Source organism: Micropterus salmoides, unplaced genomic scaffold, assembly GCF_014851395.1.
Source record: "Micropterus salmoides isolate LMB-PRFRI ecotype aquatic unplaced genomic scaffold, ASM1485139v1 Ms_hic_scaffold_18, whole genome shotgun sequence".
NCBI lineage: Eukaryota > Metazoa > Chordata > Actinopteri > Centrarchiformes > Centrarchidae > Micropterus > Micropterus salmoides.
The window spans coordinates 27,530,118-27,550,352 of NW_024040928.1; the positions used below are offsets into that span (position 1 = coordinate 27,530,118).

Genomic DNA, 20,235 nt, shown 5'->3' on the forward strand with positions numbered 1-20,235 from the left:
ATCCTTGAATGATAAATAAGGACAAATACAGTTTTAAAAATATTTATCCTGCAGATTTACCCTCATGCATTTCATTCAAAACCAACCTCTGAGACGAGACACATTTTGCATAGTTTTCATCGGTCAAGAACAATGTTAAATTATGAGATAAAGATTGTAATTATCAACCTGGTATGGATTTTACTGACATAGCTTTTGTGTATGTTGGGTGGGGGGGCAAAAGAACCAAAACAACCTTAGAGGGCCAAAGTATAACAACAATAAAACAAAGAGATTATTGTTGCTTCAGCTAAACTGGGTGTTTTTACTTAAGTCTTGGCACACACAACACCTGAGTTTTGTGAGGCATGGCAGTTTAAGACATCTGTGAAACCACAATAGATCATTTTTGAGATCTTTTCAACTTCAGTAAGAAGAAAAATCTTAAATGACGGTTCTACTGCATGGCTGTTTCATATTGCTTTTAAACAAAAACATCTCCACTTCCATAATCTTTAACTGAACTGACCCTCCATGAAGAGCAATCCACATGTTAGAGAGGCAGGACTGTTACGGGAAGGTGGACAATTTAATTCTGGGACTAGATCAGAAAGCAGTATCAAGCAGGTGCGTTTTCAAAGCTCTTAACTTGAACTCAGAGCTGTACCGCTGTATTTGAGTTCAGCCTCCAGCTTTAATCAGAAGAATGACACACTGCGAGGCTACAGGCGAAAAACCTCCACCAGTGCTTGGACTCCGTACGGATGACGCAACTCAAACCAGATGTTTAGTGTCACTGCAGACAGACAGAGCTGTCCAAGCAAAGCTCATTTGCATACTTCAAGAGAAAGCACTTGACCGGGTTGTTTATCCAGCTGCTGACAATGCATTTGATAACAATTAGAAATGTAAAGTGGACAAAACAAAGACTTTTATCTGGACACAAGTCAAGCCAGTAGATGTTGACTTGACATTTCCAAACTTTCTGAAACTTTTCGGAGACATGTCTTTGTGCACCTCAAATTTTTCCCCCAGATTTAAAAAACACTTCCCAAGGATCCACCTGTTTATAATACAAGTAATGCACATGCATGTGAAATAGTTGAACTTCCATTTACTTGACTAGTTAAGGCTGGAACATGTGTCTCTGGGCTGCACACGAGTGAACGAGCACGTGTGCCATCAGGAGACATTCCTTTTAAACTTGTACCACTTGAATAACATTTACGACTTAATAACATCCTTCGTTTATGTGCATCTTTGAACTAAACCTTTCAACATCTACAGCTGTAATTATGCTTCTGCAAAGGACTAAAGCATTTCCTGTATATTTACAACTATGTTTTGATTTCCTACCTTCCACGTATCATTTAGCAGAATGAATGCCACACTGGCTTAAACCTTACATAACAAATTGTTACTTTATGAAATGCCATAATCTAGTGTTAAATACGAAAAGGAACTAACTGCAATATGCTGCTGGACAATCTGATAGAAAGACAAACCAAATAAGCAACCAGCAAAGTCCTGAAAGGCCCCAAGCCTTGTTCAAGTTTCCCAAAAGTTCTTGAATGTACAACAACAAGGGAGAGTTTCCCAAAAACTGTCATTGTATTGTTACGTTAAGCAAAATAATTAAGATGACAAAATGTTCACTATGATGGATAACCAACATGTTTAAGGTGAGCTGAACCTAGTAACCTAAAATATGTATTGTAACCTGTGCCTTGTGAATGTGAAGTACAGTAGTAATTTATAGTAAATGGACTAAAACATAATAAAATAATGGTAGAATCACTTTTATCAGTGTCTTTTCAATTTGATAAGATAATGTCTCATCTGTCTTCTACTCATTCATTTCATATTAATATATTATTTTTGTTTATTGTCTATTTTGGTCTTCAACAAATCGTTCTGCTCTGGCCTTTGTCTTGGCTCTGTCTTCAAAATTCTGCATTTAAAAAAAAACTGACTGTAGCTTAAAAATAGCATTTAAGAAGCAGGCCCGTCCCATATTGGCTAACTTACATACTGGAAGTTGTTCTCCCCCCTCTTGGTCCAGCCGATACGATAGAGGGCCACGTCCGGGGCTCCGTACTCCCAGGTGGCTCTGAATGAGGTCTGGGTCACTTCGGAGAACTGCAGGTTCTTGGGGGCAGGAACAACATCTGTTCACACAGACAAAAACAAAAGGGAGGAAGGATGTGTTGGTGATTACAGAAGGGGTCTGAGAGATGAGGCAACATTATGTGAAGGCTGTTTAATGTAGCTTAGTGTGTAGTTGACCGCACTTTGTAGGCTGTGTGTGTTCTTGTACCGCTATCTTTATGGAGGACCAGATTATGGACCTTGACTGTGAGGACTTTTTGAAATGTGAGGACATCAAAGACTTGTTTTAGGGTGATGGTTAGAGTTATCCTAAAAATCTGACATGCACTTCATTACTTCAGCCTGACATTGTGTTAAAGTTCCAGCAACACAGTAGCTAGATTTTGAAAGTATACAACCAAACAAACTCCAACCCCGTCCTTTGGGCCTCTCTCCGAAGCCAGTCCCCCAAAACACATGTTCATGCGAAGGTAGTGCACACAGCTATACATGTAGACAAGCAGGTAGGCCAGCCAATCATTTCATTCATGCTGAATATTATGCGACAGCCACAGATATCTTTCATTTTTGTGTCAGATAAGTTGATTTATTGATTGTCGTCAGGTTCTAAAAAGAGTTTCAACAAATAAAACAAAAAATGCTCCTAACAAGCTGCCTACCATAGCTTTAATGTTAGCCAATTTCTTGTTTGAATTGGGGATATTTTGTGTCTTGCACTACCAATAAAGTAAAAAAGTAATTTTTCTGTTGCTATGTCTCATGAATGCAGCTCGATAGCTAGCTAGGTAGGGAAATAACTTCTTAATCCAGCTAGAGTAGAATTAGACGGTCTATAATATCAATTGGTGATCCTCATTGATAGAGCTTGAGAACGTGTGTGTGTTAATACTGAAGTTTTTCCACAGTTCCTCTGGGATTAATTAGAAACACAGCCAATGCAGTAAATGATCACACACAGATTTTAAATGTCTATTCTCCTCTGGAAGCAGTTTTCAGTGCAGGAGGGTAAGTGAAGAGAAAAGTTAATACAGAAATCGTCTTAGTAGTAGTTTTAAGTATTTGAAGCAACATTATGTAGTTATTTTACCTTAAAATAACAGCTTCAAAATCATGTTGATGGTACACTGACTTGAGATATACGGACGTCTGTCATTGCTGTGTCGGCCTTGCAACGCCTGCTATTAGACTATGTAACACTGGAAACCTAGGCAGAATATTAAGCATGACAACGGCGTAATGCTTTGATGTACAACGTCACACACAAACAAAACTCTTCAGCAAGCTACAAGAAGAGACAAAAGCACATTCATTTATTTATAGCGGCCCGCCACAATATCAACGCTGACCACCACATGATTGATTTTTTTCCTAGGCCTATTTGATTACAAAGCGCCGTAGCGCATTCGCGCAGCACATCCTCTCGTTCGCCCCTCTGTCTCTCTCGCTCTAACTCGTGAACACATTTGCACAAATCTGTGCAATGTGGGAGACCCAGCTTAAAAAAAAAAAAAAAAGTTATTGGTAAGCATGTAAGGAGCCTAGCTAATAAGAGATAAGTTAATGTTAGAATGCAGCTGGGTTTTTGAGGCTAGCACGCTGTATAAGAAGCTGGTAGTCAATATCGACTGCCCCCCTGTCATTCTGTGGGGAACACTGAAAAGTATATAATGCACAAAGTAAGTTCTTTGACTAAGCTAGCTCGATATTCTCAGTATGGATTTTATGGCCAAAACTGCAGAAGGACAGAAGACATCGGAGGATGAGAGCAGGAGAAAAAGAGAGTGACCGAGCAAGACAAGAGTAAATATCAGACTGTATTTTACTCGGCGTAAGCTTGAAGAGGTGAAAGGATGCAGGACAGATGCCAGCTTTTTTTGTCAGACCAGTCAGTAATAGCGTATTGGCTGCTCTGTGTCTTATGTTGTTGCTCTTACTTGATGTTTCGCTGTTAGCAAAGGTTGTCGACTCAGACAGAGGTTTCACAGACAGAGGTTTAGCTGCAAGCTATAAATCTTGAGTGGATATTACCAAACTAGATAACACACGTTGCCGCTGCTGGTGGTGAGCGGCGCCAGTGTCAGGCCGGAGCCAGGCGAGCAGGCAACATAACCGGGCTCAGAAGCGTCCATGGACGTAACGTTAGGTAACGACAGAGGCGAAGAGACAGAAGGGGACATTGACAAAGGAAGCTAAGAAGAGAAAGAGAGAGTGACCAAGCAAGAGGCTGCCGGACATTGGCGAGAGCTTTGTGAAATAAAAGGCAGCAAGACAGACCGCAAGCTGGCCTTCTTTCTGTTGGACTAGTGAGTAATTTCTTGTCTTGCTTTATGTTTGGCTGTGTTAGCAAAGGTGTTTGTGTAGGTAATGTAATCATAACTAAAGCACATGTACAACTGTCCTTATTTATGACAGCGCTGAATTACACTAGGGGGTGCTAAATCTTACATAATGTTGCTCTGATGAGTTCATTTAGAGATTTTCACATGAATCCCTGGTGATACAGCTATGAAGATAGGTGAATGGAAGTTGCTTAAAATTAAAAAGGTGAGCAAAAGGAAAGAAAAATAGAAAAAAAAATGGAATTGCAGGATGAACAAAAGAAAAAGATGAAAAGCAGATTCAGACCTGTGATGGCGCTTCCGAGCATCGGGTTTGCAGGTCCCTCGTCGTAGACTGGGGTGACGGCCACATCATACTCAGTCTGGGAGGTAAGGCTTCTCAGGTCCAGGGTGGTGACATCACCACTGACTTCAGCCTGCAGGGGACAAATTTAATCATCAGCAAAAAAAACTTCTCAGTTTGTTACTCTAATCATAGAAAATGTACTTAATCTGCATCAAAACACAGAGTGGCAGCCAAATCCTGGAGAAACCCGAAAAGTAAGTATTTTAAAATGTAACTGCAGGTAAAGACAGCAATATTGAAGCTTAGCTAAGGAGCTTGGGACTAGGGTTATTTGTGTAACCAATAAAAAAAAAGTAAGCACCACACAAACTTTACTTTAAATATGTTGACATTTTAAATATGATATTTGCATTTATCTAAACATTAAATCGGTGAAATTTCTCTTTATATATGTGATCTTCCTTGACCAGGAGTCCCTAAAGTGTTAAGGAATTCCATTGCTGTTCTGGTGTTTTGAAAACTGCTTTCTAAAAAGGTCAAGGATGAATTTTGAAGCTAGTACTCCTTCCTTATTAGCTAAATGTTGCCTAGCAAAGCAACCAGTAGAGATTTTGAGAAAAATGATCAAGTATCTGTGGTATGAGGGGGATATTAATCCCTTATGTTGCCAACAATGTGTTTTTTATTTTTTATTTGGTCAAAACCACATCAGTTACTCTGACTATTTGAGTTTTTGGAAAGACTACTTGTTCTGCTTTACGTGAAATCAATATACTCACCAAGATAAATACAACTGTATAGAAATTCAGGGCAAAGCTTGAGGTATAAAACGCTGAGAAATGTCTCTTCTTTCGAGTCTTCCATTTCAAGGCAGAGCTAAATAAAGTAAGCAGCAGTAGAGAACAAAAGCCTCAGCACTCCGCAGGCATTAATCCAATGTGCGTGCTTCTTCAAGAAGCCTTCAGCTGTACTCCTTAAGAGGAGTTGAGCTGATGCGTGTCATCCATCACAACTTCCTGGAAACATCTCGCAGGTGTCCACCGGCGGCACCTTCGGCTGACGATTCAGACTGTTTGTCCTCCGCTGACATCCAAGTGAGAAATTATGAGGACGCAGTGTTGCTGGGATGATCCAGTCAGGCTGGGCTGACGGCCTGAGCCAGCACTCCTCTGCCAGCAGACTGCTTTTCTCACAAAGATCAGCCAACAAAGCGGAGTTGCTGCTCTGCGGAGAGGCCCGGCTGTAACTCTTGACTTGGTCTTGACTTGGTCACTTTCCCAGAACCAAGATATCATTGCTGACTAAAGCAGCACCCTTATGAAGCTCTTGGTGAGGTTTTATTGTTTAAAGCCACCTTTCAATGACCTTACAAGCAATACGGATATTTTCAAGCAGGTTTTGCAGCTGTACATCCCTGCTATACACATGAATCTGATTTAGGCCATTTAGACGGTACTTTCAAAGTTGGAGAGTGTTTGAGCTGCGCAACAAGGACAAAGGAAAACGCTGCCAGGGAATTTTAATGATTCCAAAACAAACAAAACCTACATCCAGCTTTGCTAAAGATGTTCTTGCAAATCTTTCATAATCATAGAAAACGGATGCCCTTTAAATCAAATAATGGCCAAAATGGAGATTGTCAGATCTTTAAGCGATCATCTTACTTTACGCCCCGTTGTCTAGCATCTGGTGTTTTGATTGTGGTGATGGTGCAGTGGATAAGACTATGCCTTTGGTGTGAGAGACCCAGGTTCAAATCCACCACTGTGTCCCTGAGCAAGACACTTAACCCCTAGTTGCTCCAGAGGCGTGCAACTTCTGACATGTATAGCAGTTTTAAGTCGCTTTGGATAAAAGCATCAGCTAAATGAATAAATTGCTGTTCGGCCCAATTATCTAAAATCAAACTTCATGTTAAAAGATGTCCATCAAGTTAGAAGAGCTCCAGGTGAAGTCTTAAAAGTTTAGTCTAATCAACAGTCCAAAACCCAAAGATATTCAGTTCACAGTGATCTTAAAGCAGCTAATCATCATATGAGGAGCAAATTTTAGTATTCTAGCATCTTAAATTTGTTCGTAACGCATCCTGAATGAAAAACGCATGGCTACATACAGCCACAAAGGTTCGTTACCCTTCAGTCGAGAGGATTCGGTGCATTTTATCTGTCTGTAATTAATCTGAGCTAGTACCCAGGCAGTGCTTTATAAGTCCTTCTGTAATCCTGCACTGAAGCTAACACAAAAGGACAAACAGACAAAACCTCAGTTTTACCTCTCTTAGGTCTCCATCCTCATGTTTGTAGGTGATCGAGTACTTGCGGACAGCTCCGGGAGCAGCGTCCCAATGGAGCCTCATGGTGCTGTGAGTTACATCAGTGATTCTCAAGGTTCCAGCCGGAGGCACGGGCACTGAGGGAGGACAGGGGACAGACATCCAATAAAACATTTACTATCCCTGTCAATGTTTTTGTGAAGATATTAAAAGATGCCGACGCGCATGGTGTGGCCAAAGCGTATTAATGAATAGCTGAAAAACAGACAGCAGGTCTGTTTTCTCTATATAAACCATCCAAAATTTCAATTCCAGCTTGTAGGAGATGTGATCCAGCTCTTAAAATCTTGCAGTATCTAGTATCTTGCAGACAAAATGCATTTCTTGATAATCAGTAATTGTGTTTGACAAACAATTCCCCGAAGACAGAATTATTCCAACAACATCTACAGCTGAGATGATCTCCTCCACGCTTCTCACCATTTTTCTGTTGCTTTTTTTCCATGGATGTCATTAGCAATCTTGCGAGCTATTTAGAAAGATGGCTGACCCTTTCTGCTTCAATCAGGGAAACAGCCATTGTTTTAATTCAGGCTGGACTTAATTGGCTTACCAAGGCGGATAGTGTATGCATGTATCGTAGCTTTACATTTGTCGCAAGTAACCAACACCATCAGCTTATTTTAACACATGACAGAGAGACTTAACAAATGCAAATGTTCCATATGCTATGCTAGCGCACTTCTGGTCTTCCTGTTTTAGACAACAGTCTAAATGGGACAGGCTGTATACCAGCAGAACAATAAAAATATTATGAATTCTCATTTTGGTGGGGGAATTGTCAGAGAACACTATAGGAGATATTTTGCTAAGTTTTTAACATGAGCAGAAAACCTGCTGAAACAAGAGCTACAGGAGTCGGTCCCACATAGGCCTATTAAAAGAGGTTATTTCCCCAAACGGAGACACAAAGAGGAGGGAGGGTTAAGTAGTGTGACATCAGTTTAAAATTACGTACAGGTGACTCCTCTCCCTTCCAGAGGGTCGCTGGCAGCTTCTCCGTACAGGGCATAAAGGGAGATGGAGTACTCTGTGTTGGGTATCAGCTGCATCAGCTGGACGCTAGTTACATCTCCTCCAACACGAACCTAAAGAGGGAGAGAGGGGAAAAACAAGGAAAGAGAGAGAGGTGGGGGTGGAGAGGGAGGAAGAGAAATGCAGGTGGAGGTCAGACAGAACTTACTCAACACCTGGTGAACAGGCCTGCCTCTAATCCCTGCTGACCTCTGAAAAAAAACCACTGATCCTGCGTAGCAAAACTAAAACTGCACACAAACTGAAGATGTACACAAATGTTTCTGCTCAATTTATTACCAATAATCTCCAGTATACTATGTGGCTGAGTCCACTAAAACACCCACGTGTCTTCTTCTGGTCTGGGAATGTTTTACCGGGTTTTCTTTTGTTCCAGTAAATCTTCACGCTACATAATCAAATAAAATTTTAGATGAATTTTCTTTCACATTTGAGTCAGCAGTTTTTGTTTTTCCTGTTTCAACATGACAATTCCCCCCTGCACAAAGCTAGCTTCTAAAAGAAATGGTTTGGTGTGGAAGAACTTGACTGGTCTGCACAGACCTCTGAGCTCAAGCGAACATCCAACACCTTTGGGATGAGCTGGAACGCCGACTGTGAGCCAGACCTGATCACCCAACACCACTGTTGGACCTCACTAAAGCTCTTATCTGCAGCCAGGTTCCTACATGTTGGAAAAACTGACACCAGAAGACTGGAAGCTGTTAGAGCAGCTGATTAATTCCTGTGGTTTCGGTTGTTTGGTCGTACACATACTTTGGCCATGTAGTGTATACTACATTATCATCTAACATTATAAGTATAGCATAGGTCTTGAATTTTTCCTACTTTCCAGGCTTACATGAAATAAGCAAAACTACAAGTATGTCCTTTAACTAGCAACATGCTGTGCCAAAAATAAACTGATTCAAATAATTTTAGTGTAACTGATTAATGCTGATATATCATACAATGCTCCACTTAATTTTGAGGTCCTGATTCACATTTGCACATTTTCCAGGCAAGACCACCGTGTTGAGCATTAAATCATCCATTACATTTTCCTCTGCTGTATAAATGCACATGTAGGGTAACAACATAGAGGCGTTCAGTTCCACACGTACAGCATCTGTTCGGTTTATATCATCCCGATGACTTCAGGCCATGAGCTAATCCTTCCCATTACCCAGCGTGTCTGAGGGCTTTGCATTTTGTAGGCTTGGCCTTAGCCACGCTGATAAAGTCCACTTCCCTTTCTGCTAAGTGCTCATTTTTAACGCCATCTGGAAGAAGTGAAGCTGCGCGCGAGCAGAAGCCCGCCCTTTTAAAGTCAATGTGGAAATGCTGAGCACACAGATTAAGATGTTAGCAGGGTCTATGTGTGTTTCTTATATTTGTAATTGGTGTCGTAGTGTGCTTGTATTGCTTACATTGTGGGGACATTAATCACTTATTCACTTTTGACAAACAACAACAACAAAAAAAAAACTATTCAGCTAATTAAATGGTTATTTTTCTGTTACGCTCCCCTACATCACAGCACTTTGTCATCACCACATGAATCATGTTTTAGGACCGCTCAACATCCACGAGCCCCCTGAAGAGGATCAACGGCCCTCGGGGGGCCCACCTCCCAAGAACCAGTAAGCTAATAAATCATTAGCAGGACTCAACGACAAGCAAAACAACTAACTAACATGATGTCTGAAGATTCTCAGTCATCCAGGTCATAGTTTTCCAACGAAGGTTAAAATCAAGGGCAACTGGACTTGGTTGAAGATGAAGTCCTTTGGATGAGGGACGAAACGTCTTCCAGTATCTTCAACCAAATCCAGTTGCCCTTGATTTTAACCTTCGTTGGAAAACTAACAGGATTCCGACATGACAATAGTTTAGTTTATAGTTTTAGTTAGTTTGTTCAGTGGAGCTAATTTTTTTACTTTAGTTAGCTAATGCCACAACCAACACAAGCTAACAGCTCACTTACCTTGGTTGTTACTTGGAACAGAGGAACATAGGATTTCATGTTAATTAATCAATCACTAGTGCCTAAGCAGAGGTCTCTTAATAAACTACTTCCGATGTTGAAAACACCAGCTTTACTTTACCTCCTTCTCCTCCTGAGGCTCAGTGGCGTTGATGGCTTTGTACAGCAGCATGTAGCCGGTGGCACCGGCCGCCTCATCCCATCTCACCCACATGGTGGTTGAGGTCTCATCATAAACATTCATGCTCGTCACTGCTGACAGGGGCACTGGGAGAACAAAAAGCACACGGTCAGAGCGAGGAACGGCTCAAAGTAACGCCAGCAACAGTTTACAGTTAGATATATTTTAGTGGATTAGCAATGATACCAAATATTCAGAGAGTACCAAGGATGGACAATCTGCCGTATTATAGAAATTCAGTGCTTTTATGTAAAGTATCTGAAGAAGATTAATGGAAACAAGTTGGAACAAATGACTGACTGTGGGTCAGAAAAGATGTTTTATGATATTTCTATATTTGAGAAGGTTCTGGCACAGAAAAAGGATAATGAAATGATATGAAGAGGCAAGGTCATATTTTACAAAGAGATCATAAAGTTTAGTGCTTTGATGTGCAGATTATTTGATCTCATGTCCAGAGAAGGTTCCCGATTATCTAAAGAATATTTTGTGTGTTTTGTTTGTTTGTTTTGGCTTTATTGGACAGCACACAGTGCTTTGCCTGCACACCAAGCAACCAGGTGACTGTTCTCTGCAGAACAAATTGTGTTTCAAAGTTTTTAAAGATTTACATCTCGAGTAGAACAATAGACTTGTATGAAGAGACAGAATAACACGTTGTTGGTTTTGTTTTTATGCGATTTGTTTGACGAGATAGAACAACATCAGCCTTTCAGAGACAAACCTATGGGTTTTTACACATGAGATCCTGACAAAAAAAGAAAGTATTGCAGAAAGGAAACATAACATAGCTGTAGTGGTGACTAAAAATGAAACAAGTTGTCTAAATAAGTTGTTTTCCACAGATGAATAGGTTATTTGTAAAATCCTAACTCATTAACACACAAGAAAAAAGTAGTCTCTTATTTGCATGCAAGTGTGGTGACAGTGAAAGACACAGCAAAGACAAGGCGGGAATGTGGCGATCTCAGGCTGGCTACTGAAATATCTAATAGACTTTTACTGTGAAACAGGATGTACTGTTTACAGCACCCATAAATTCTTGTTTTAACACAGAAAATGTGTGATTTGTGGCTATTTAGGAGTGTGGTGTCGCACAATGAGATACATTCGCACAATCTCACGACTGTTACTTCGCCAGATCAAACGAAGACACCCCCACCCAAACCCGCAACCTCCAGCCTTTACAGTATTTATAATCGAGCCACACTGACAGACTGCAGGCAGTGTTTTCAGGACATTATGACCTAACCAAGTGTTAGTTTAAACAAAACCCACAGTGATCTAATGGCTGCTGGTGCCATCCAAGAGGACGACAACTGAACAATCAGTTATTGTTTTATGACAGTGGGAAACGTCTCATTGTAAAAAAATCAGTCGCACATTTAAGAACAAATAAAGTGAACATTAAAGGACTAATGAGCAAATAAAGGCACTTAGAGCCCTGCACTTAACACTTTGTAAAATTATATCAGTTTATTTAAGATGTACGCAAAGACCGCAGCCCTGATGAATTACTTTAGAACTGTTGTCTTTATGGCGCAAAGTGACTCACAGACTAGAATCAGCTCGCGGCATTGCATCATGGGCCATTTGTTTGTGTTAAGTGGCTTTCTGCCTTAGATCAGATGCTAAATGTACGTTGTATAAACAGAGATGCTGGAGCAGATTTGCAGGAGGAAAAAAAAAAGCATTGATGTGTGTGAAAAAGGAAAATGAGCAGAGAAATCAAGTTGTTTATCTCACAAACCATATGGAAGAAACGGAACGCTTTCCCACAACAGTGAAACATCAGAGCAATGATGCTATCTGCCTTAAAAGCTCCTCTTTAATCACGTGTGTCGGCCGGGGTCTCGTGAAAAGGCCTTCGAAAATGGAAACTGAGCACTTCTCTCATGAGGCAAAGAGGAAGTGAGTTTTAAGGTTTAGTGGTGAGGGGGAGAAAAGGAAGAGATGGGCAAAGAGGTGAGGAGGAAACACACTTACAGGTGGTCTCGGTGCCCTTCAGAGGATCGCTGCTCTCCTCGCCAACCACGGAGTAAACCTCGACGAAGTACTCAGTCAGAGGGGTCAGGCTTTGCAGCACTACGGTGGTCACCGACCCGTCGACCAGCAGCTGAAACGATAAAGAACTGGTTAGGACACCACTCTGACAAATGATTTTAGGATTTAATCCAAACAGTTACAAGAAACATCATCATAAAGTCTTATTGGCAGGTCTCATTGGCTACGAAGAACCTAAAGACGCCGACACCCTGCCAACGAACCTGGAACCAACCAAGGCTTTGAGCATCCGTATGGATTTGTATTAACCTACATTGTGTTGAGGTGGAAGCAGAAGTCTCAAAGTGTGAGATCTCAAAACAAAAAGATGGAGAAATAAAACCAGAACTTTCTGCATGGGATCGATCGTAGTAGAAGTTTAGAGGTTAGTATTGACTCTCAAAACCTTTATGGTACTGAAACACATTTTGAAAGCGTCTGGTCAGACTAATAATCAGGTAGTTCCAGACTTAAATCTGCCACTTATAGACTGGATTTTACTATGATAAAGGATATGGAACATCTGAAAATGTTTGGCTCCTATTTGAATAAACTGTTTCTTAGAAAAGTTTAGCTATTCTATCAACATCAGTATCAAAAGGTTTTCAAACTATACCCAGACTAATCTCACCAAGAGCTCAACATGAATCATTTGAAAAGTTACAGATTGCTATAATCCAAATACTTAAAATATTATTTCTTTATGAATTTGTAGAGTTCATTTTAAGTCAGCAAAATTTGTGTTCATTATCATCAGCACTATCAATGTATGAGTGCAGTCAAGCAGGGACCCAAGGTAAAGTATGTTTTATGAAGTTTGAAGCTGACGTTTGTTTTTCCATGTTTCTCATTTTAGAAAACAAATCTATTCATCTCATGCAACCACACAGAGCAAAATCACTGCAGTCCGAAAGGACCTCTCTTCTGATTATCAAGGTTCAGGTCCAGTGGGTTGAAAATAAAATGTTCTCCTCACCAATCAGGCAAATCCAAACACACACTTTAATCAAAACTTAAAGGCAGAGCTTTAAAAGCATTGAGCACTTTTGTTTCATCAAAGTAATGAAATTTGACTTGAACTGCCTTGAGTTCGTCTGACAGAACACAGGACTAACTTTTCTTGTCAGAGCGGCCGGTGAATTAAAATCTACCCAAAACTTCAGACCCAGAATGATTGAAAGATAAATATCAATAAAGGTAAAGGTTATCTGCTGGAGAGCTGAACACATTTTTGCTCATTGATCAGACTTCTTCAAACTTTTCCCCCCCCGTCTTGCAGATGGCATAGTGTCCATTCCAAGCATACATTTCACTCACAATTCAACGTTAATGTCACATCAAATGATGAACGATGATGAGATCAAGCACTTTGGCAGCTAATGATTATGCAAGTTTGATATCTGAGTTGATATCTACATTCAAGATTTGGATGAAACTTGTCTGTCAGTCAGCGATTGGTGGCGGTCCAGGTCTTTATTTTCACCATTGGGTGATTATAGTCTGTTAAGCCTAAACTATCGTGCTGCGTTCAGGTGCCGCTGGGAAAGGCATCATGTGGGAACGTTGGCCGCTAAACAAGTGTCACATTCCTGTTTTATTCTGCTGGAAAATCAAACCCAGAGGCCAAATGACAAACAAACACAATGAGGCTGCAGCTTCACAAGCTGGAGGAATGTTCCGCTTATTGTGATTTGCAAAAAAACATCCCCCTTTTGCCCTTTTGTTATTTATATCTGTAATTGATTAAGTTCATCCTGTTTCTGTTTTTCTAAAAATCGAGTTTCGTTTTTCTTGATTCTCGTGGAGCGACCGGTTTTAATCTTTGCTGAATCGAGATACAGACACTTCATTCTAGAAAGTTCTCAAAACAAGTTCATTTCTTTTGGGAACAGGTTGAAATATTTGTCCTTTTTCCTTCACTTGTTTTCAGGAAAAGGGGAATTAAATACAGACATAACTTAGGCACCACAAAGCTTTTGTTTGCTTGTTTTCTTATTGACTGAGTTATCATCAATCCACATTTCAAATCGAATTAGATGTTTCAGCAACTTAATGCCAGCTGTTTCCCCAACCGTATTTTAGCTTTTTTATTATTTTGCCAAAATAAATTTTAAGATAAGACTCGAGCCATGAATCTGATCGACTGACACCAAAGACTCCTGACTTCTTAGACTTTTGTTTTTTACCTTTGCCTCCAAGCCCAAAGATAAAACAATGTTGTTGTTTTTTTAAAGCGTGTACTCGTTAAACAGGTCACATGAACAGGATAAAAGGTGCGGCGTCATTGCAGATACCTCTGATATTTACATTCAGATGTATACTCTGCTGTGGTGGCAACACATGAATAATGCACAACTTGAGAAAAATATTATTTCTGGAAACTTCATAAACCGTCACTCTGATTAAAAGTTAAAGCAACAACTGAAGAGGACTGGTTAATCATATGTAGGTCACATGCTTCCACCTCAAGCTCAGATCTGTGGAGGGAATCCACCTGGAAAAACATTTCAGTTCTTTATAACTCCTAAAATAAAAACTTGACAAACAACAAGTGAGAACACGGTCAATGCTGGAGAATGTGTGGGAATATTGTCATTTTTATATTTTTGGGGCGTGTCCTAATCTCTTCTTAGTGATTCATCATTAACCCAAGGCTTGATTTAAGTTTTACTGTTATGTATTTGGGAAACTTTCCAGCTGGGCTGAAAAAGCAGGACAGATATTTATTACAAATACTATTAAGTAGTAGTTAATACGTAGTAAAAAAGCAATAAGAAGGAAATTGCTGAATAAGGAACTTCCAGTAGAATGGACTGAAATAGTTCAGGGCGTTTATGTTAACTAAAAACTGTGAAAAATACTGGAAATCTTACTTGAATATGAATCGATTGTGTTACTTTATATTTGCTTGGAGTTTTTTGTTCTATTTATTTATGTACTGACTCTGACATCTGACTCTAGAATGAGTAAAAAGGACCTTCTCCTCCTTAAAAACACGGCTTTGGCTGAGCTAAAGCCACAGATCATAAGAACCTAACTTTTACATTTCAGTGCAACTTCTTATTTGAAATGTTGTTTCTTACAGAATGTCAAGCATTTCGTATATATTAACAGTAAATTTGGTTTCACTGCAAAAACTGAGCACTCAAAAACAAGAAAAAGCAAAAAAAATGGAGGATATTACTTAAAATAAGCAAAGTTATCTGAACAGGAAAATTTCACCAGTCAAGTAAAGATATCTACTCTCCCACAGATCTCTTAAAACTAGTGCAGCTAGACTAAAAACAAGTATATTTGATACAAAGAAAATATTTAGGAAATATGTGCTTAAATTTAGCATTCGCTGGTGCCAACCTCTTGAAATAGGGCTATATATTTAGTGAATATATCTTAAAACCAGACAAGCTACACTAAAAACAAGTACCTTTGTTTGGATACATAGGAAAGATTTAAGATTTATTTTCTTGAATTGTTCAGGACTTAAAAACACAAAGTTTAAGACTCGGAGGTGACTCCGGACTTCATAGTCAGACTTGTGACATGTTCTAGATTCTAGGTTTTATTCAAAGTGATCCAGACAACTACTTAAACTTTCAAACACTTACAATGACACAAAAACGCCCACTTCAGTTCATTGCCAGAACCTTTTTAGGTCTATTTATTGTACATGTTTCTATTTCTCCCTCACGCATAAATATTCCAGCGTCACAGTAATAAGCGTTTCATCTCTCGGCAGATTGCCATGCCCTCCACACTGACCCTCCGTGTTACTGGCTGCTTGTTGCACCGGTTGTAAATCACGGTCGATGAGTCGTGTACTAAATACCGAGCATGTAAATATCATATATCTCATGTTGTCGAGTTCATACATGCTGTACAGAAGATGAGAGGCTGTACGGTGAGGCTTCTCAGCCCAGTGTGAGGTCCATAACGTTAAACTAAGTGGATCCAGTGGAAACTCAGCTTGATTTCAGACGAGCCCGATTATAATCACACAGGCTCCATCTGACAAGGGCCAATAAAAGCACAAAGGATGGAAAAGACCCAGTGCTCTGTTTTTAAAGGCAGGACTGACAGGAGGTTAAGTGTAAACTAAATGCAGGTTTCCCAAAGCAACTGGGATCCAGATTTCAGTCCCTGAGGGCCAAGTACACAGGGCATTGAATGAAAGCCAGACCTGGGTGTTTGGAAACACTTCCATGGGTTGGTTTTTATCCTGTCTTGTGAGGTTTACCACATAGGACAACACATAGCAGAATATTAAAACAACAGGAGGGGAGTTAAGTGTCAATTAGTCTGTTTTTGTGTGACAACCTGTCATTATCAAAATCCACAGGAAGTAGTACAGCTCACCTGACTGGTACGGGTCACAGACAAAGAGTTGTCGGTTACAGTTTAAGGGCATTAATAAGCAATGCTATTTGATATTCAGGATGTTTTCCAGCACTCACAGATGGTAGACATAAAGTTTCTTCACCAGGAAGCACACTGGGCAGATTCCTTTAACAAAGTTCTATTAAACAGACCAATTATCTGAGTGTGTTGACCATTTATACCTGGAACAACAGAGTACAACTGATCCCAAACAACTACGATGGTCTCAGCTCTTTATATCTAAAACAGATTTAAGAAATGAGGGAGAAGGAAAGATTTTAAAAATCATATCCACTACATCACATCCCCTTTTCCTATTGGATTACTTAATGAATAACTGTGCTCTTTTGTCTTAATCAAGAAGCTCCTCTTTGAAACTTTGCCATGTGAACTGTGATACACAAGTCAACTTGCTTCGTCAACTAGTTTTACACTTACAGAGTAATACACTGCAAGTCTCAATCCTCTCCTTAAAAAACAGCTTCTCACTGGAGTTTCTATCAAACTTAACTAAAGCAGGGAGGAAAAAACGCGGGACTATTTTCAGCGGGGGATGAATCCACGTGTGGTGCTCTCATGCAGTGGTTTTTTTCAAAGTGGGGTCCTTGAAGGGGTTCCAGGGGGTCCCCAGCAAAAAAAGGAATCATTTATTTTCAATATAATTCCATCCATAAGTATCATAGTGACCGAACGTACGACTTTCTTTGGTCACACATTTCATACACTTTCTGGAAAAAGACATCTAAAAGCCAAAATCCTATCAGATGGGTGGTCCTGGGACAAAATAATTTTAAATGGGGGTCAGTGGTCTAATTTGTGGTAGTTTAGGGGTCCTTGACGTGAAAAAATTTGAGAACCACTGCTCTAGCGAGTAATTGGGGCAGCAGGACGTTGCATGTGGGATTGGGTCCAAATAAACTACATTGTGTGTTAGAAGCTGTGATACGTGTGAGCTCTATGGCACAGTGGAACAAATGTACATCAGGCTTTAGATACACACAAGATACTTGTGAGTAGATTCTAGGGATAAGTTAAGAGGTGAGTACCAACTTTTTGGTACGGACATACATTCGAAGACTACTGAAAGCTGGCATCAAACGTCCATTGAGACTCATAAAGCAGATAGTTCCTGACTATGTCATAAGATATCATAAGAACAGATACTTCAGTACCAAGCCGATGCCAAAATTCTGAAAACATGACGTTACTCATTTTTCTAGGAACCTTAGGCACCGAGGATCCAACACAGTGACAGCTCCACTGTTGTATGTGGAAACCAGGATTAAGTTAGTTTAGTAATTAACATTTGTCGGTTTTCGCTGACGTTACCTTCAAAAGCTCCGTGTCAAAGACTTGATTTCTGCCAGTTTAGGGAAATGTGGGAGAACTAAGTTACGCAGATGTTCAACTCAAAAAAATCACCAAAGATGACGATGCAGTTTGCAGCGCTAACAATTGAATGTCTGTCCAAAGGAGTTAGGGACCGTCATAAAAGCGCAGTAAGATCCATTTCAAATAGTCAATAACTTTTTGTTTTTCCAACATAGAAATCCTGAACCACTGCCAATATAGATAGTGACCACCCTTAAACATTTCACACCTGTGAGGATTAGGAAAAATAAGAATTTTGACACATTGCAAGGTTGTAATTTTAACGGTTTGCTCATTTATGAATTATCTACCTTGGACATCCTCACAACTTTCACAGCTGTATGTAGTTTCTTCTGACGTTCAAATGTTTTTTTTATTAAAAAAGGAGTGTTTGTTGAAGTACATGGGATTTATTGTTTTGTGTTTTACCATGGTATCAAATTGGGTAACAAGAATGGTGGAATTTCACCGACATTGGTATCAACTACTAAATTTCCAGTGTTGTGACATTCCTAGTGAACCCATTCATTGTTGGTTTTAGTCTAACATCTGAGACGGTTAAAAACGCAACCATCAATTGGAATAAGTCTAGGTTGTCGGCATCTCAGGTTTTTTGCATTTTACCTGGCTATCCTTTCATACCCCTGTACCATTCTGAGAGTGTTCATCCCAATAATGCTTAACAAGATATCTGTGAACATCCTCAGTCACCCAGGTCATCGTTATGCATCCATCTTGGATAACTATGACCTTCATAGATAAATCTGATGTTGCACACACTTGCAGTATGTTTCACCCCAATAAAATCCTCCTCATTTTGTTTTTAGTTGATTTTAACTTTCTGTGAATACACGGAAATGTACTAAAGAAACATTATCTAATTCTATGTGAAGTGAACAAATGTTGTGTTTCAGCTTATGGTTTTGAAATGTAGCAGCACTAACTCGATGGAGGGTGAGAGGGAGGGGCGAGAAGCTTTAGCTCACCTCCTGGATGGGTCCTCCAGCAGTCGTGTAAGTGACACGGTACTTGTCGACGGGGCTGTCGGGTGCCGTCCAGGTGGCACGGAAGGAGTGGTGGCTCACCTCCGAGGTCACCAGGTTGGTGGGCGCCTCCAGTTCAACTCCTGAAAAGTAAAGAACAAGAGCTGGAATGTGATCCGACATGCCAAGTATTTCACACCGTGAACCCTGCCACCACAAATCTGTCCTCGTCGTGTCTGCTCCACCGACAGCGACGCTGTTGCCCCGCCGTATATTTCATCTCATCTGACAAAGGCTTTCTTTAAAAAAATGCTTTTCCCCGGCTGTGCTGTAAATCATTTTTGTATTTCCTCTTAAAGTTGATTTACAGTTTAAATTTCCAATGTGAAAGTTTCCATCAGACGCTTTGAGTCTGTGTCGCAACATCTTTGGATGGTCTGAAATAATTGATGTTGTCAGGCAGAATCAAGTCAAATTTATCTATCTGCATTTTTGGATCGGATCTTCTGTTATTCTATTTTTAAGAGTAGAATTGACTTGCGAATAATAGAACACTTTGTTCTCATCTGGAGAGTACAATGACTGCATAATTTGTACTTTCTACTTGTCAACAGTCATCAGTTTCATCAATCAAACAGGGTAAAAGCAGCTGTACCAAGGAAGTGTAATTTGGCTGATATTTATGCCTTTACTTTAACTAAAGGTTTATGTCGTCCTTCATAGGCAGAGCAACATTCATGCCCTCGAGCACCCGTTAAACCAAATGAAAGACTGGAGTAAGATTTCAAAAATATACGGTTGTCAGGCTTTGTAAATTATGGAAAAAGTATAACTTTCTGTGTTGTGAAAATATTAGTGAGCTTTGTGGTACGGTGTGAGTTCTCGGAGACTCATGATGACTCAGCATTGTTTAATGAGACTCTACCGCGGAGATCTGAGCATCAGTTTACAGAGTGTAACACCATGCAAAGTCAACACCAAAAACCTGAAGACGCCTTCTTTGGCCCACAATTTCTCTTCTCTCTTTCTAGTGTCTATAGGTTTTTCCCTACCAGGTTATCTTTAACTGGCCTTAATCTGAACAGCCAATCTGCCGAATGTTTAGATCCAGCACATTATCTAAGACATGTTGAAATCTAATGGTCTCATGCTTCCCGTGACCTGTACCTGAACCATGTCTTACCCGATACCTGAAAAGAAGTTTCCCCTACCTTCTGATTTTTCTGACCTCCTCTAC

At 40.0% G+C, this 20,235-nt stretch overlaps 1 protein-coding gene across 8 annotated transcripts in view; it reads right to left on the reverse strand.

Moving 5' to 3' along the window:
* The window catches only part of col12a1b (collagen, type XII, alpha 1b), a 151,569-nt gene that overhangs the window by 87,321 nt on the left and 44,013 nt on the right, over positions 1 to 20,235 (reverse strand). For all 8 annotated transcript variants that reach the window (XM_038726224.1, XM_038726231.1, XM_038726225.1 and 5 more), the window contains 7 exons: positions 19,002 to 19,141; positions 12,214 to 12,343; positions 10,168 to 10,313; positions 8,004 to 8,133; positions 6,986 to 7,122; positions 4,714 to 4,843; positions 2,008 to 2,147 (listed from right to left, as the gene is read on the reverse strand). In XM_038726224.1, coding sequence (XP_038582152.1) covers positions 2,008 to 2,147; positions 4,714 to 4,843; positions 6,986 to 7,122; positions 8,004 to 8,133; positions 10,168 to 10,313; positions 12,214 to 12,343; positions 19,002 to 19,141 — 953 coding nt within the window. The remainder of the gene's footprint in view (positions 1 to 2,007; positions 2,148 to 4,713; positions 4,844 to 6,985; positions 7,123 to 8,003; positions 8,134 to 10,167; positions 10,314 to 12,213; positions 12,344 to 19,001; positions 19,142 to 20,235) is intronic.